The sequence below is a fragment of the Lissotriton vulgaris genome, chromosome 7, assembly GCF_964263255.1.
Source record: "Lissotriton vulgaris chromosome 7, aLisVul1.2, whole genome shotgun sequence".
NCBI classification, from domain to species: Eukaryota; Metazoa; Chordata; class Amphibia; order Caudata; family Salamandridae; genus Lissotriton; species Lissotriton vulgaris.
The window spans coordinates 778,592,483-778,608,917 of record NC_141695.1 but is presented as its reverse complement, the minus strand read 5'-3'; the positions used below and the strand labels follow the sequence as shown (position 1 = coordinate 778,608,917).

Genomic DNA, 16,435 nt, shown 5'->3' with positions numbered 1-16,435 from the left:
CCTACGTTTCCCGGATCTACCCCCCTACACTCCCACGTCCCCTCACTGCATTGTAAATAGTCACTACTGGTGTCCAATCACTCACTTTCCCGAGTTCTTGTGTTGTGGTCCCACTCAAGACTGATTACGTCTTCTCTTGTGTCTTCCCTCACAGCGGAGTGAACTCACCACGGAGACGGACAAAAGAGGCGCGAAGGATCCCCGTACGGAGGAAGGAGGAGGGAACCAGGAGTATTCGCCGAGCCGAGCGAAGGCGATCCCAGAGGAGGGCTCAGAACCGGAAATCTTGTACTGACTTTCTTTATCAACAAATAAAACATACTCGAACCAAAACACCCATTTCTACCCAACCCGCTACAACAACCGAAAAGAGGGTTGACATACTTTGTTTTCTCGTTGTTTCTTGTTTACATTACGCTACTGGTTGTATTTATGGTTTGAGCCCCACCGCTCGGGCGCAGGAGAGGCAAAATGTCATGCTCCAACACACCACCCGCCCACCTTGCCTTGTGGAAACACGTGTGGGGCTGTGTATTGTAATTCGGTGGTAAAGCTCACATTCGAGCCACCACTTCCCTATCTGGGTCCCCTCTCCCCGCCCTGGGACCGGCCGAGCCTTCTTTGACCAAGCTGGCTCTTATCTGCCCTCTGCACGTTTCCGGCCCATGCGCTGCCACTTTCTTGAGAGGGTTCACTGACAAGAGTCGGGTGGACTGTCCTGAGTCCTCAGTTAAAAACTAGCGCCGGGGCTGCTTTGTGTGAAACTGCTGCCGATCCCCTCTCTGCGAAAGTGCCAGGCCTGCTCTCAGGTAGGAGCTGCTTATGATGAAATGTTCCGTAAACTCGCTGCCCTGTCCTTCCGTGCCCTCGGACTAGAACCAACCACCTCCCCCCTCCAAGTGCATGCTGCTACGACAGGGCTGTGCTCTTTGCCCGGTGGCCATCTTTCACGGAGTGCCTCTTGCCATGTGTGCGCCTGGCAGGGTTGCCCTCGCAGATCTCTGGGTTTTGCAGTGCCTGTCCCCCCAGCACCATGAGGACGGCCGTCCCTTAAAGCAGGTTTGCCCATGGCAGCCAGGAGGGAGTCCGCAGACACTGCCTCCCTGGACCTCCGCCTGCCTTTCCAGACACGCCTGCACCCTGTCCACAGCAAAACAAACAAGATGATGGACGGAATGTTGCACAATGGCAAAAAATTCACCCCCAGTCACAGATCTGGGTTGAATCCATCGTTATTTTGCTCACCAAGCCACCCCAGTTCAGACATGGCATATGCAAATCAGTCTTGACCCTGTGCCTCACGGGAACAGTCCAGCCCGAACTGCCAAGCCAAGTCTTTCTTGGACCAGAATCAAGCATCCTAGGACCGGTTTCTGGCTATCAGCCGTCTTCAGCCAGGATAGCTTGACTCCAGTGGCGTAGTGAGCACAGGACCCACGTCTGGGCATACCCTTCGCACATAGGGTGAACAGCAAAAAACACAAGATGATGGACGGAATGTTGCACAATGGCAAAACATTCACCCCCAGTCAGAGACCTCGGTGCTCTGCGCCGGGGGCCTTTGCCTCCACTTGCATCTTCTGCACAGCTGGCACCACCCACATACTTTCCCACCCTACCACTGGGCATGCCAGCATTCTTACGCATGGCAATTCCACCAATCGGTCCGTGGCATCCCTGCCCTCACCCAAGGCCCTCAGAGTTTCTGCACGGTGCCACCATGCACCAACCGCTCATTTCCTGCCCTCTGCTCTATGACCAACACCATCTCCAGGGTACCCATTGCCCCGTGACCACAATACCAGGGTATTCGTCTTTTGTGCATGGCTGCCACCCTGTACAGACCACCCGGGTTCTGCTGCTGCGCGATGGTCTCTATCGCCCTTTGTGGATGGCATACGTGCTTCCAGAGGCATCGTAAAGCCCTCTGAGGTGTCATCTTACAACCCCCCACCGCCCAAACTAGGTAGGCATGGCTTCTATGCACAGAGCAGCAGAGACACCCGTGCCCTGTGAGCATTCACCAGCACCCCAAGGGCCTCGTTTTTATTGCACCGCTGTCACGCTCCACAGACAGCCTCCGTGACCTCTGTGAGCACTGCTTCTATGCACTGAGCAGCACATAGACCCCCCATATGCTCCTCGGTGCACGGCAGCCTTGCACTCTATCTCTCTATCTATCTATCGCCCTCACTATCAATCTATCACCATCACTCTCTGTCTATCTATTTATCGCCCTCACTCTATCTATTGCCCTCACTCTATCTATCGCCCTCACTCTATCTATCGCCCTCACTCTATCTGTCTGCCTTTTCTGAATCGTTTTTGTCCACTACAGGTGTGGCAGGGTATACTCAGACATGAGTCCCTTGCTCACTGCACCATCAGGATTCAAGCAAGCCGGGCCGACGACGGCTGAAATGCCAGAAACCGTTCCCCGGAAGCTTGTTTCCTTCCCAGTATAAGAATTGGCTTGGTAGTTTGGTTTGCCCTGTTCCCATCATGCACTGGGACAGGAACAGACTAATTTGCCTGTAGCCAGGTTCTGAGCTGGGATGGTGCAGTGAGCTAAAAAACGGTGATGAATCAAGCCCTGATCTTTGGACTGGGTAAGAGTGGTCTGCTTAATTCAGACACTCTGTTCATCACCACCCCCTTTTCTGAATCGTTTTTGGCCACTACAGGTGTGGCAGGGTATACTCAGAAATGAGTCCCTTGCTCACTGCACCATCAGGATTCAAGCAAGCCTGGCCGACGACGGCTGAAATGCCAGAAACTGGTCCCCGGAAGCTTGTTTCCTTTCCAGTATAAGAATTGGCTTGGTAGTTTGGTTTGCCCTGTTCCCATCATGCACTGGGACAGGAACAGACTAATTTGCATGTAGCCAGGTTCTGAGCTGGGATGATGCAGTGAGCTAAAAAACGGTGATGGATCAAGCCCTGATCTTTTGACTGGGTAAGAGTGGTCTGCTTAATTCAGACACTCTGTTCATCACCACCCCCTTTTCTGAATCGTTTTTGGCCACTATAGGTGTGGCAGGGTATACTCAGACATGAGTCCCTTGCTCACTGCACCATCAGGATTCAAGCAAGCCGGGCCGACGACGGCTGAAATGCCAGAAACTGGTCCCCGGAAGCTTGTTTCCTTCCCAGTATAAGAATTGGCTTGGTAGTTTGGTTTGCCCTGTTCCCATCATGCACTGGGACAGGAACAGACTAATTTGCATGTAGTCCCGTTCTGAGCTGGGATGGTGCAGTGAGCTAAAAAACGGTGATGGATCAAGCTCTGATCTTTGGACTGGGTAAGAGTGGTCTGCTTAATTCAGACACTCTGTTCATCACCACCCCCTTATCTGAACCGTTTTTGGCTACTATAGGTGTGGCAGGGTATACTCAGACATGAGTCCTTTGCTCACTGCACCATCAGGATTCAAGCAAGCCAGGCCGACGACGGCTGAAATGCCAGAAACCGGTCCCCGGAAGCTTGTTTCCTTCCCAGTATAAGAATTGGCTTGGTAGTTTGGTTTGCCCTGTTCCCATCATGCACTGGGACAGGAACAGACTAATTTGCATGTAGCCAGGTTCTGAGCTGGGATGGTGCAGTGAGCTAAAAAACGGTGATGGATCAAGCCCTGATCTTTGGACTGGGTAAGAGTGGTCTGCTTAATTCAGACACTCTGTTCATCACCACCCCCTTTTCTGAATCTGTGAGCATTCACCAGCACCCCAAGGGCCTCGTTTTCATTGCACCGCTGTCACGCTCCACAGACAGCCTCAGTGACCTCTGTGAGCACTGCTTCTATGCACTGAGCAGCACATAGACCCCCCCATATGCTCCTCGGTGCACGGCAGCCATGCACTCTATCTCTCTATCTATCTATCGCCCTCACTATCAATTTATCACCATCACTCTCTGTCTATCTATTTATCGCCCTCACTCTATCTATCTATCTATCTATCTATCTATCTATCTATCTATCTATCTATCTATCTACCGCCCTCACTCTATCTATCGCCCTCACTCTATCTATCGCCCTCACTCTATCTGTCTATCTATTTATCGCCCTCCCTCTATCTCCCTCCCTCTATTTATCTATCGCCCTCCCACTATCTATCGCCCTCCCACTATCTATCTATCGCCCTCCCACTATCTATCACCCATACTCTACCTATCTATCGCCCTCCCTCCATCTATCTATCTATTTATCTATCTATCGCCCTCACTCTATCTATCGCATCACCACTGCATCACTCAGCACCATCACAGCATCAATCAGGGGCACCACAGCATCATTGTGCGCTACCACAGCATCACTGAACGCCACAGCATCACTCAGCGCCACCACATCACTCAGCGCCACCACAGCATCAATCTGTGCAACCATTCAACAACTGGTTCAAATATGTTCTCTCAATGTTTCAAGCTTTATTACAAATGTCACAAAAAGATGTTAATATTTCACTTCTGCTCTTGGATTTTCGTCACAATAAAATACACAGAACATGATCTTCACTTAAGTTATTTACAACATTTTAAGCTATTGCCATTATAAATTACAATAACTTTTATTTAAGTATTAATAATTAAAAATAAATAAAAGCCATTGTTATTTGTAATATCAATACATCTAAGTCACATAAATGCAACACATATTGCATTACAAATGCTATAGGTGTCACATTTGCGAAAGTTAAAACTATTGGCATTGTAAATGACAAAGCTATTAATTTCGCTATTTTCAAACCCAATACATAAATAAAAAATGTGTCATTTACAATACCAATAGCTCAAACTTTCCTAATGCGAGACCTATTACCATTGCAAATGCTTGTTTACGTTCCCATGAGGCACAGGGTCAGACTGATTTGCATATAGCCATGACTGAACTGGGGTGGCAGAGTGGGCAAAAGAACGGTGATTGATTAAACCCAGATCTTTTGACTGGGTGTGAGTGTTTGATTGGTTCAGATGCTCCGTCCATTACAACCCCCTTTTGTACCGTGTTTACGTAGGTCAGCAGGCCTGGCTGGACTGCTGTGCAGGTCAACCATGACTGAAGGCCAGGCTGACTACCTCGGTGGAACAACGGGCCCGAACAGCATTGCTGGAAGGCTAAGTCGACCCCCCTGTTGGCGAAACCCTCCTAGGTCCGGCCAGCGCAAGGCTGACCGGCTAACGGCTGACTGTGGATTGGTTCCCCGCTTTTGGCTGGGCTGGTCAGCTGCTGGAGGGAGGGCAGAGCTGACAGACTGGGGCGGCTGAAAAGATAAGCCATGCCTAGTACCCTCTGGGTTAGTACGCCAATTGAGTTGGCCGGGACGGAGATCGGGGCTGGCAGGTGTGGCAGACTGGCTTGACCGGCTGACTGAGGGCTAGACAGGTAGGACAAAAAATAAATAAAAATCTGCAACAGTACATCTAGCCGAGTCGAAGTTTAGAGGTCTAGTTATGCACACGATCATTCTTTTTGTGACCAATAGGCTATGATGTTGTCTACAGTATTATTTCTACTGTAGGGCACTTTACTAAAAACAGACCTTGAATGGATCCAATCCCCGTCGGCCTAAACAACATTTCAAAGGAGTCAATCACGCACCTGCTGGATGGGCAAGATAACTCGATGGGTTGAGCTCACTCAGTACAAAGATTAACAAGTGCCTTGTGGTTCATTAGTTGGAATTCTGACAAAGCCATCTCAGATTTTCATCCTTCCGAAGTGGGCAAAACAAGCACAACTGAACTCAGTACAGTACCACCAAATATTTAGGCACTAAGTGGCAATTCAGTTTAGGAGGTGAGCTACACACATGGTGAATAATAATAATAATAATACTGAGAACACCACAATAAACGCCTTGTCTAAAGCCTGGGCCACCTTACCAGAGATCCTGGCCACATCGGGGCCCAGCTGCTCTCGGGCTTTAGCCAGCTCCTCGGGCACAGGGTCGAGCCTTACTGGAAGGTCCTCGGTCACTGCCAGGGTGGAGTATGTGCTGATCACCAGGATACCCAGACCGATGCCAAGAATCATCTGTATCAGGAAGACATGGTGTATGACGTTAAAGGGCCGCTCAGAACAGTGAAGTACACACACCACAAGCACTGGCATAGATTGGCAAGAGATAAAGCAGCGGGTCTTAACCTGGGGTCGGCAAGACCTGCGCAGGGGGCCCTCAGCTCTTTAGAAAATTAAATAATATTGGCTTATTAAGTATCCATACATAAAAAGGCAACATTTAAAATATTAAACTGTGTAAAAGTGAAGAATTTTAAATTGGAGGCTAAAAATGATGATGGTACCCTTTGCGGGATTCGTAAGAGCAGCGCAGGCACAGCAAACAAAGTGTAGTATGGCCGACTGTCGGCCTCAAATGAAGCACTGGTGTGCACCAGCAAAAAGAAAGTATGAATTAGGAGCAAAAAAAAGACAACGTGATGTGCTAGAGTGTAAGATATTGTTTCACCTTTTAGAAATAAAAACACATTTTGAAAAACTCCAAACTTTCCATTAAAAAATGTTGATTGCTATATTTTTTGCTTCTGAATTAAATACAATATTTCACAATTTCTTTGTTTGAGGTATACTTCTTTCTGTGTTTTTGTTTAGTGTTTTGAGGTTCAAATCGTAGAAATTGGTCAGCCTGGGGTCCCAAGTTTCCAGTAGTGATTCAGCAGGGATCCCCTTAAATCAAAATGTTGAGAACCACTAAACTAGAGCACAGCGCATCACGTCCTTAGTGGAAATTCCTCTACCTTATAGAAAATCGCTTTAAAATAGCGCAGTTAATTCATCTGTTTTGTGCAAGGACATTTCAGAGCCTAACGGTTATTTGTTCCATTAAAACGGCACTAAAATGTGCCTGTTGTAGTATTGGTGAGAGATGTACTTGTTACTTCTAATTTCTTACTGAAGAATGTCCCAACCAACAGTAATGCCTCGTTTGCCTGATGCCTTGTTTGTTGGTTGTTACAAGGTGCCTATGCTGCCCTAATGCTGTTTCACTTGCAAAAAACACAGTTGATGGACAGAATGCAGAACAATGTCTTACATTCACCCCAGTACAAAGATCTGGGCCTAAATCCATCGTTTTTTTGCACTCCACACCACCCTAGGTCAGACAATGGCTATATGCAAATCAGCCTGGACCCTGTGCCTCATGGGAACAGTCCAGCCCGAACTACCAAGCCTCCAGAGACACTAAGTAGCATCTGTCAGGGTATTAAATCTGGCTCCCCTCGGGACCCAGCACCACCTCGGGTGTTGGGGGAGAGCCTCACGGTGCTGGAACCTTACATTAGGCATGTGCTTCAGGTCTCATTTGCATCCGAAATACTCCCGGAAGACTGGAAAAAAGCGGTAGTTCTTCCCATTAAAAAGAAACCCAATGTAAGCCATGAAGTACTCGAAAACTTAAGATCGATCTCCCTACTACCGTACCTAGCCAAAGTGGCGGAGAAAGTGGCCGATATTCAACTAATGGCACATTTAGATAAGAACAACCTCCTACACTCCTCTCAATCAGGCTTCCACCCGGGTTTCTCCACGGAGACGGCCCTTTTGAGAGCGACAGAGACCTTGCGTCAAGGGGCGGAAGCTGGACACACCATGGCACTGGTTATACTGGACCTCATTGCGGCGTTTGACACTGTAGCGCATTCCATCTTGCTGCAGTGTCTAAACAAAGCAGGTGTCACTGAGTCCGCGCTAGGTTGGTTGAAAGCGTTCCTCACAGACCGCAGCTTTCAGGTCCAACGGGGCTCCTTTAAATCATCTGCGATAGCCTTAGAACAAGGGGTGCCTCAGGGCTCGGCCCTGAGCCCTACTTTGTTTAATTTATATATGGCCCCCCTAGCAGAAGTGGCGCAAGCGTACGGTCTGGAGTTAGTCTCCTATGCCGACGACACCCAACTGCGATCTCCCTGTCCCAACCACCTTCAACAGCGGCATCTAACTTCAAGGCCTGTATGCAGGCCCTGGCAGGGTGGATGAACTCTCACTGTTTGAAGCTTAACGGCTCCAAGACGGAGGTAATGGTGATTGGAGGGAACAACTCTAGCTGGACGGCGGACTGGTGGCCATCTTGTTTGGGCCCAACGCCCATTCCCTGTAAGGAGGCAAAGAACCTGGGAATATGGGTTGATCCCATAATTTCTTATGAGGGCCACATTCACCGCCTAGTGGGAAAGTGTTTTGGGGTGCTAAAAACTCTCAACCACACCCTAGATTTACTTCCGCTGGAGGCCAGACGCACCATGACTCAAGCATTGGTAACTTCCTGTATGGATTACGGAAATGTCCTGCTCCTAGGTACCACAGAAAAAAGCATGGGGCGCCTGCAAGTTCTTCAAAATACGGCCGCCCGCCTGGTCTTGAGACTCCCAAAAAGAGCAGCTTCTAAACCTGCTCTTGCGGCTCTACACTGGCTACCGGTCAGAAAGAGAGTCATGTATACAGCGCTCCTAATATGCCACAGGATTATATGGCATGAAGCTCCATCCTATCTCCAAGACACATATGAGCCAAACAGAGCACTACGCTCAGTAGGAGCGGGCCTACTGAGGATTCCCCGTGTAAAAACAGCAAAACTGGGAGGACGCTCATTCAGACTGGTAGTGGCTAGCAACTGGAATCAACTCCCGGTTGGCCTCAGACCGGAAGAATCAGAGGTCAAGTTCAGAAAACTCTTAAAAACCCACCTGTATAATCTTTAAAACACTGCTGGGCGGAGGAGCTTACCACAACCACTGTACGTATCTTATCTCCATAGCGCGGGGACACGCCGAGATGGCGTCACCAGGCGCTTTATAAACTTCTTCATTATTTTTATTATGTCTTTCCTAGACTGGAATCAAGCATCCAAGGACCGGTTTCTGGCTATCAGCCTTCTTCAGCCTGGATAGCTTGACTCCAGTGATGTGGAGAGCCTGGGACTCACGTCTGAGCATACCCAGCACACTCGGGGTGAAAATTGCAAAAAACACAGTTGATGGACAGAATGCAGAACAATGTCTTACATTCACCCCAGTACAAAGATCTGGGCCTAAATCCATTCTTTTTTTGCACTCCACACCACCCTAGGTCAGACAATGGCTATATGCAAATCAGCCTTGACCCTGTGCCTCATGGAAACAGTCCAGCCCGAACTGCCAAGCCATGAGAGACGAAGAGATGTTCAATGCACAAGTCGGACCTTAGTCCTCTCGCACTCAGATGGAGGCAACCCGCCATATGGGGTCACCACAACACCACGCTTACTCTGCTGAAAGACGTCCTAGAAGTGACAGCATTTGTCATCAATAGCCTACAGAAGATTGAGTGAATCACTTCAGCCTTGATGGAACCACACTCCCCTACCAAGCCAGCATTATTTATTTTATTTATTTATCACATTTCTAAAGCGCAACTGTCACCTAACAGGTATCCTGGCGCTACTGTACCTACTAATGGATGAAAATTGATTTTTAGTGTGGTAATTCTAAACCATGCAGTGACAGCTGCTACTTAATGGCAGAGGGGGAGTTTGCGGGGGGGGGGTGGAGGGGGGAGGAAGAAATAAAGAAAAAAAAAACTCTTTTACCTGTCTGTCAGCCATCGCCTCTCAGTCCTCTTCACCTGCTTTGAGGACTCCAGTGGCAGGAAGCCCCCAGACTTACAGACTCCACTAGCCAATCACAACGCTAGTAACAGCAGTGTTGTGAGTGGTCTGAGCGCCGTGGTTCGGCGCTCAGAGAAGGACTGGGAGCCGGGGAATGTTCTCCACCCATGTGTGCAACACAGCCTGGTGGAGAACATGCTAAGTGCGCATGAATTGTCGGGGCAGCGGAAGAAAGCCGACCAAACTGGCATGCACACTTACAGTGCCACCACTCCTTCCCCTGCTCCTCTGACACAGCCTAGCCCCGCCTCACCCCTAACAAGCTGAACAACAACAAAAAAGATAAAATGATAGTAACAATGCATAATCATTTTATTTTTCCTTTTAAACCACCTCACAGAGCAGTGGGGCGACGCATGCAAATCAAAGTTAAATCTTTAAGATAAGCTGTATCAATACATGGCCATCAGAACCAGAATCGCTTCCCACCTAGCAGAGAAAACTACCTTGGATGGACAACACACTGGAAGCCATCGCCATTCTAGAAGCAAAACAAAAAACAGAGAAAACCTTAATACCTACATAAGCACTAGTTCTGTGTTAAATTCCCCAATTCTTTAAGCTACTACCTCATCCCCTCCACCAAAAGAATTAAAAATACAATATAGCAAAGGGAATTTCGTTTAGTATTGAAAAAATATGCCAAGCAGGCTTCCCCATATCGGGCCTGGACAGAGCACCAGGGAGAAGGGGCAAACTGCTGGCCAAACTGGCAACCAGAGTTTTAATAATAGCCTTCCACTACATTTTGAGATCCTAATCAAATCAATTGATTTCCCGTGGCTTTAGCCTTTGAACCAGTACAGGGAGCACTCTGAAAACAACTAATTTCTGGTGTTGAACACTGCGTTACGTCTAGCTACAAATTTGCATTTCTAGAACAAATAAACACCACCTGACAGCGCTTTAGAGAAGGTTAATCAATGCAAACGTAGGCATTTAAACACATAATTCAATAGTTACATTCCAGGGGTATATTGTTTTAGGAGGGGTTGCAGGAAGAGCACCAGATAAGGACACAGATATTAAAATGTAAATGTTGCACCCAAGAATTGGGGACACCATTCTCCATGGGAAGCATGCTGACCCCCTTACCCAACCCTACAATCAAACACATTTTGAGTAAAGCAAACTTAGCCAAAAGGTAGCGATCGATCGATGATCATTTGCATACACTGCCCATTGATTAACTTCCACAGCAATTGAAGACTTTTGAAAATTGTTAAACCAAACACACTGTTGGCCAGATAAGCGTTGTAACCGAGTGACCATCCACCATTGCTGAACAAGGAACCCGACTGCGACTTATGAGACACTTTGACACTGCCAAACCAAAACACCCAGGCCTGTTCCAAATATGGCATGTCGTCCACCCCTATTAAATGGATAAGAGGGGCACTGGTCACAAGGGCACAGAGAAAGCCCGTGATGCATTCGATTTAAAAACCAAAAGACGTCGATAAATAAGCGTCTGGAGAGGGTGATCTGCATCTGAAAAGACCCTTCTAATCAGTGTACATAAGTAAGCAGAGATTGTGGTCCGGGCTGGGTCAATGTAGAAAGAACATTGAAACAGGCACCTTTTTAGGTTGTTTCTCCGATTCTAGTCACAAGTGCTGCGAGTCCTCAGTGTAGTTTATGCGCTATATAAATATAATTTTCATTTCATTTCAGGCAGATGGGGAGCAGGTCTTTTTTAATCCTCACGGCTAGAAGATGAAGGAGAAACGCATATACCTGGAAACCAAGCATTGGCAAAGTCTATATGTCTGGCCTTGGCAATCTTGACCAATTGCTAAACTTGCCACACAAAGGAAAAACAAAAGAAGCTACTATAAGCTGGCAATAAATATAATTTAAAAAAATTACATAGAATTTCCTCATCATGCAGGTGTACTAAGAAAGGTATAGAAAATAATTTTAGTTTTAATCCACATCATAGGAAAATATGATTTTTATTGCCACAAAGAAACGTACAATTGTCTTTGATTTATTGCAACCTGAAGCCATACATCATCAAACACAAAGATGACCAAAAAAGGATGAAAAATGCATTGGCAAAGTGTTGGCCCACCAACTCCACGTACCAGCACTTTTTTATTTCACGCAGCTGTTTAGGAAAAATGCCATCAGTCACATTGGAAGAGATCCGATACATAATGTGGCTGACCCATTGTATCATGCTGCATGCTGGGATGATGGGTGGATGTAAAATGTAAATAAAAATGAAATAGACCAGTGGAAGAAAATGGCAGAATCAAAGGCCGTTTCATGTACCTATGTATATATGCATACATTTATGTATGTTTTTATTTCTCGTTTTTTTGAGTAATGAGACTGGTGCTATCTAAATATATTCCCGACCTAGAAACATTATTTCCTTCACACAGCATTAGGGCTGCAAAAGATGTATTAAAGTAAATGCTGCCAGTAGTAACACAAATAAAAGATCAAAGCTAATGACCCACATCTTTGAAATTGTACATCACTGTCTCCAAAATATTAACATTTTACTTTGTTTGTGTCAAGAACTCCTCTCCCCTCAGGCATGGTGACTGCAAAGTCTGGTCAACTATTCATCTGTGGAAACGACTAGTTCCTCCAAACTACCACTGTTTAAACTCATGAGTATACCATCGTAATAATAAACAATTCACTCTTCTGTAGGGGCCACAGACTGCATGACAAGGAGTGGCTTTTTGGAGAAAATGCATGCAACTGGAATAGCCTGACACTACTCACCTCATATAGTTTATCATCTAAAAAACAAAATGCCACTGTTACCTGAGCTAATATTCCTTTGCCAAGCCTAACACTAGGGCCATTATTAAAAGGAGCATACATTTTCTTGCAAAAAAGTATGCATTAGTGATATCCTAAAATAAAGGGCCAGATGTAACAAGCAATGCTTTGGCAATTCTAAAATAGCGAATTTTACAGATTCGCTATTTTGGAATCGAAAAATGCAATGTATGTAGGAATCGCAAAACATTTTGCGATTTCTTACCATTCCCTGATAGCGAATCGCAATTTATTAGGGAATGCATCCACATTCATTCCTATGGACCTACAGGCCCATAGGAATGCATGGGAATGCATTCACAATTAGCGATTACCAAATTGGTAATCGTAATTTGCAAATGCAAATACAAGGGTGCTAGGCAGCCTAAGGGCCCCCTGATACACCTCCAAAAAAGGTAAGTGTGCACATATAGCGCGCACATACATGTCCTAAGGGCATGTGTGTGCGCCACATGGCACTTTGAAAAATGCACTTTTGTGCATTTTTCAAAGGATTCACAAATTACCTTCAACTTCAAGTTGATGGTAATTTGTGATTTCTAAATGCAAAGTCGCATTTAGCGAATACTACATACATTGCATTTAGGGAATTGCAAATTGTGATTCCCTAAATGCATTCGCAATTTAGGTAGTCGCAAAAAATTACAATTAACTATATTGCGAATGCAAAACAGTTACATATATAGCAAAAGGCCTTTTTGCGTTCACAAATGGGCCGATTCTGTAAATCGGCCCGTTTACGAACGCAAAAAGGCATGATACATCTGGCCCAAAAGGAGTTAAAAAAAGGGATTATTTCTATTAGAAACAAGGTACATAGTACCATGATGGGACATTAAGTCACTGGAAGGAAAATAGTGATGTGGTAAACATGACTGGTTAAAAAAAGGGGAACACCAAAAGAGAACATTCCAAACAGCAGCACATGACATACATTTACATAACATTACATTACCGGCTCAACCCTTCCTCGTCCCTATCCTTATATAAGTGGTAGCTCATCTCCTTTCAAGAAAATGACTAAAGAAAACCAGCCAAAAAATATCCTCGTTCTCTTACATCTGTATCAAAGGGTTTTAGCCATTCTGTTTCAATGGGAAAATGTGTTACCCTTACTCCGTTGTCTTTCTTTACCCATCCCTCCATAAGGGGACAATAAGGATAAACCCACTGCTGAACCTCTTGCAGACACCGCTTTTTGGTCCTGGCTAGGCTTCCTAACTGGCTTATTCTATGTAAACTCTTCCCCTGAGTGTTTTGTGGAGAGCTGACCCTATGCTTTGTCTGATATTTCCTGTTTCTTTCATTCCAAATATGAAATGCAAATGGCCAAGGTGCGCTGAGCAGGTCTGGGGTGATGCGGTCTCCCTTGTTGCTTGCTGCTTGCTGCTTTCTAGTGAGTGTGGCTGGTCCCATTTCTGTACCTGAAAAAGCGAATTAACCAATTCATTTTCGTGTTGCTAAAACTGGTGGTCTTTAAAACGTGCATGACAAATAAACATGCACGTGTTTCTAGGTAAAACAATAAAATATTGCAAATTACTTTTCATCTGCTGGTCGCTATTGAGTTGCTATATCTTTTCCTTCGCAAACACGATGTAACTTTCAATGCCAAGACCTACAGCGTGTTTTGGTAGAAGTAAAGGCGTACATTGCTTATTACGTAAGCCTTCCATGATATATGATGGATGGAAGAAGTTTCTATCTAGGCTCAGGTGCTGGGTGCTCGGTCTCCTGGTCGCGGTCCCTTGATACCCCTGCCTTCTTTTTGGGTTGTGAATGGCTGGTGTTGATCCTTGTTTTTCATCAGACCTTCTTTGGCTGTCTGCTGAACATGGGACTAGACTGTGCTCACTGCCTTGGTGGTAACATTGTCTACGCTCTTCCACCCTGGCTTTTCCCCATAGGGCACACTACCTGTGAAGTAGGTATGCTGGTTATCTTTATTCATGGCCATTACTATGGTCTGTTATTGTATGGCCTTTCCACCATGCCTTTTGTTGGGCTTGTAGCATTCGTGTCCTAGGTGCTTCGCTGCAGTTATCTGGCCATCACCTGCTCCTTGGCACCAAATTCGGTGTTTGGAGTGGAGGTGTCACTTGATCCTCTAGTGCTCATCTATCTCAATATGTGGTCACCTCCTCCAGGCCCTAGGTTGTGGTGTGTTGGTTATCCACCAAGCTCCTCTGGTGGCATGGAACTGTTCTGGTTAAGCATGCCTGGTCAATGCCTGGGGTCTGGTGGGCAGGCTGCCCTTCCCGGAGTTGTACGAATTTTCTGCTGGCCTTCTTTCCCTGACATTTTTGCCCTCAGATGTTCTCCTGGTGGTAGTGTAGGGTACTCTTCTCCATCTTTCTCTGGCTCCTATTCGCTGCTCTTTTATGGATCTTGTTGCACTGATTCTTAGTTTGTGGCTGTGTTGGAGGTGTTCCCTTGGGAATGCAGGCATCTGTATTCCAGGAACACATGGTGACTGTTTTGGATTTTAATAGTCTCTTTTTTGGTTAGTGATGAACATTAGGGAGGACTTTTGTCGTGTCTGCTCTGCTCTTCCTTCTCCGGTCTGTATGTGAGTGGTTGCTTGTTGTGAGGAGAGAACATCTTGATAAGCTCCTCTGCATTTGGGTAGCTTACTGGGCCACTCAATTTCCTCCTCATTTTAGGGGAGTTATGTGGGCTACTGTGATTTTGGCTTTCCTCCTCTTGTCCTTCCTTGGCCCATTGTACAAGGTCAGTTACGATGTAGCTGGGTTCATCTTTGCCTTTCCTTTGCGGTCTGTGTTGGTTTTGGAGACTGTGTTCACCATAACTAGACTAGCCTCTTGGCCTACTTATTTTATTGCTCCTTTTGTTCAGGACCATAATACGTATGTTTAAGCCATTGTATACTGTCTTTCTTCTTCATGCTGGGCATGTGGATTGTCTTCTGCACATATGGACCATTTGCTTGGCTTCACGTCCTTGATCGTTTTCATCTTTACTATTAAATCAAGAAGTGGCTAGTCTGGCTACCCTAGGCTTCCCCCGTGCTATGTGCTGAGCCTGCCTGATTCCTTTGTCTGAGTCCCTCGTCTCACTGACCCTTCACTCTGGCTATTGGGACATTGGTTATTGGTTTTAGACACAAGCATGGCCTCTTGTGCTCCATGCTTGGACTAGGGATTGTATTATGTCTAACCAGATCCTTCTATTGGACCCACATTTCCTTGTCATTTGTTCAGGGCCAGTTTTGGCAGGGTTATGTAATTCTTTGCACTCTGGAACTCCTTTTTCCTTTTTAGGGATAGTGGGGATTTGGCAGCTGGCCCCCGGTTCCTATCCAGTGTACTTTTCTACTTGGTAGGCTTTGTCTGGTAATCTGTGTATGGATTACTGGTCGGGGATCTTTCTCCAATCCCCTTCTTTGTGGTTTGGCCCTTGGGTAACTCCCCCCATTGTGCTCCCTGCTGGGTTCTGGGTATTGGGCTTAGTGCACAAGGTTCATCTCATTTGGTCAGGCACCTCCCTTAGCTTGAAGGATTTGGGGTGGCTTCAAGTGGACCTTTGTTCATGGAGGGTTTGACAGACAACATTTGAGCTTGTATTTGTGATAATTGCTTCTTGTTATGTGTTGACTCATCAGGGTTTTTCTTCATCTTGTAGTGTCATGCTCTCTTCCTGCTTTTGTCTGGATAGGTCTGCAGGCTCTGGGCACCCTGTGTTGATACAACACACTTGCTAGAACAATGCTTTTTGCCTTGTCTATAGTGTTGAGTACAGGAGCATAGTGGGTGGTGCCTTTGTTCCACCTAGTCTCCTGTTTCTCTTGCTTTCCAACATTTTTCGGCCTGTGATATTGGGTTGTGCTTCGCTTGGTAGGTCTGAGCCACACCCTGTTTCACTTATGGCTTTCTGGTATGGTTTAGCCCATTCTCTGGTCGGGGTTTCGGCTTCCACCTCAGCTTCAATGCACTTTCCCCAGGGAGTTACCTCTCTGC

The 16,435-nt window shown here is 46.3% G+C and overlaps 1 protein-coding gene across 3 annotated transcripts in view; it reads right to left on the bottom strand.

Moving 5' to 3' along the window:
- SLC38A10 (solute carrier family 38 member 10) overlaps positions 1 to 16,435 on the bottom strand; it is a 394,443-nt gene that overhangs the window by 163,820 nt on the left and 214,188 nt on the right. For all 3 annotated transcript variants that reach the window (XM_086931014.1, XM_086931013.1, XM_086931015.1), the window contains exon 11: positions 5,881 to 6,031. In XM_086931014.1, coding sequence (XP_086787140.1) covers positions 5,881 to 6,031 — 151 coding nt within the window. The remainder of the gene's footprint in view (positions 1 to 5,880; positions 6,032 to 16,435) is intronic.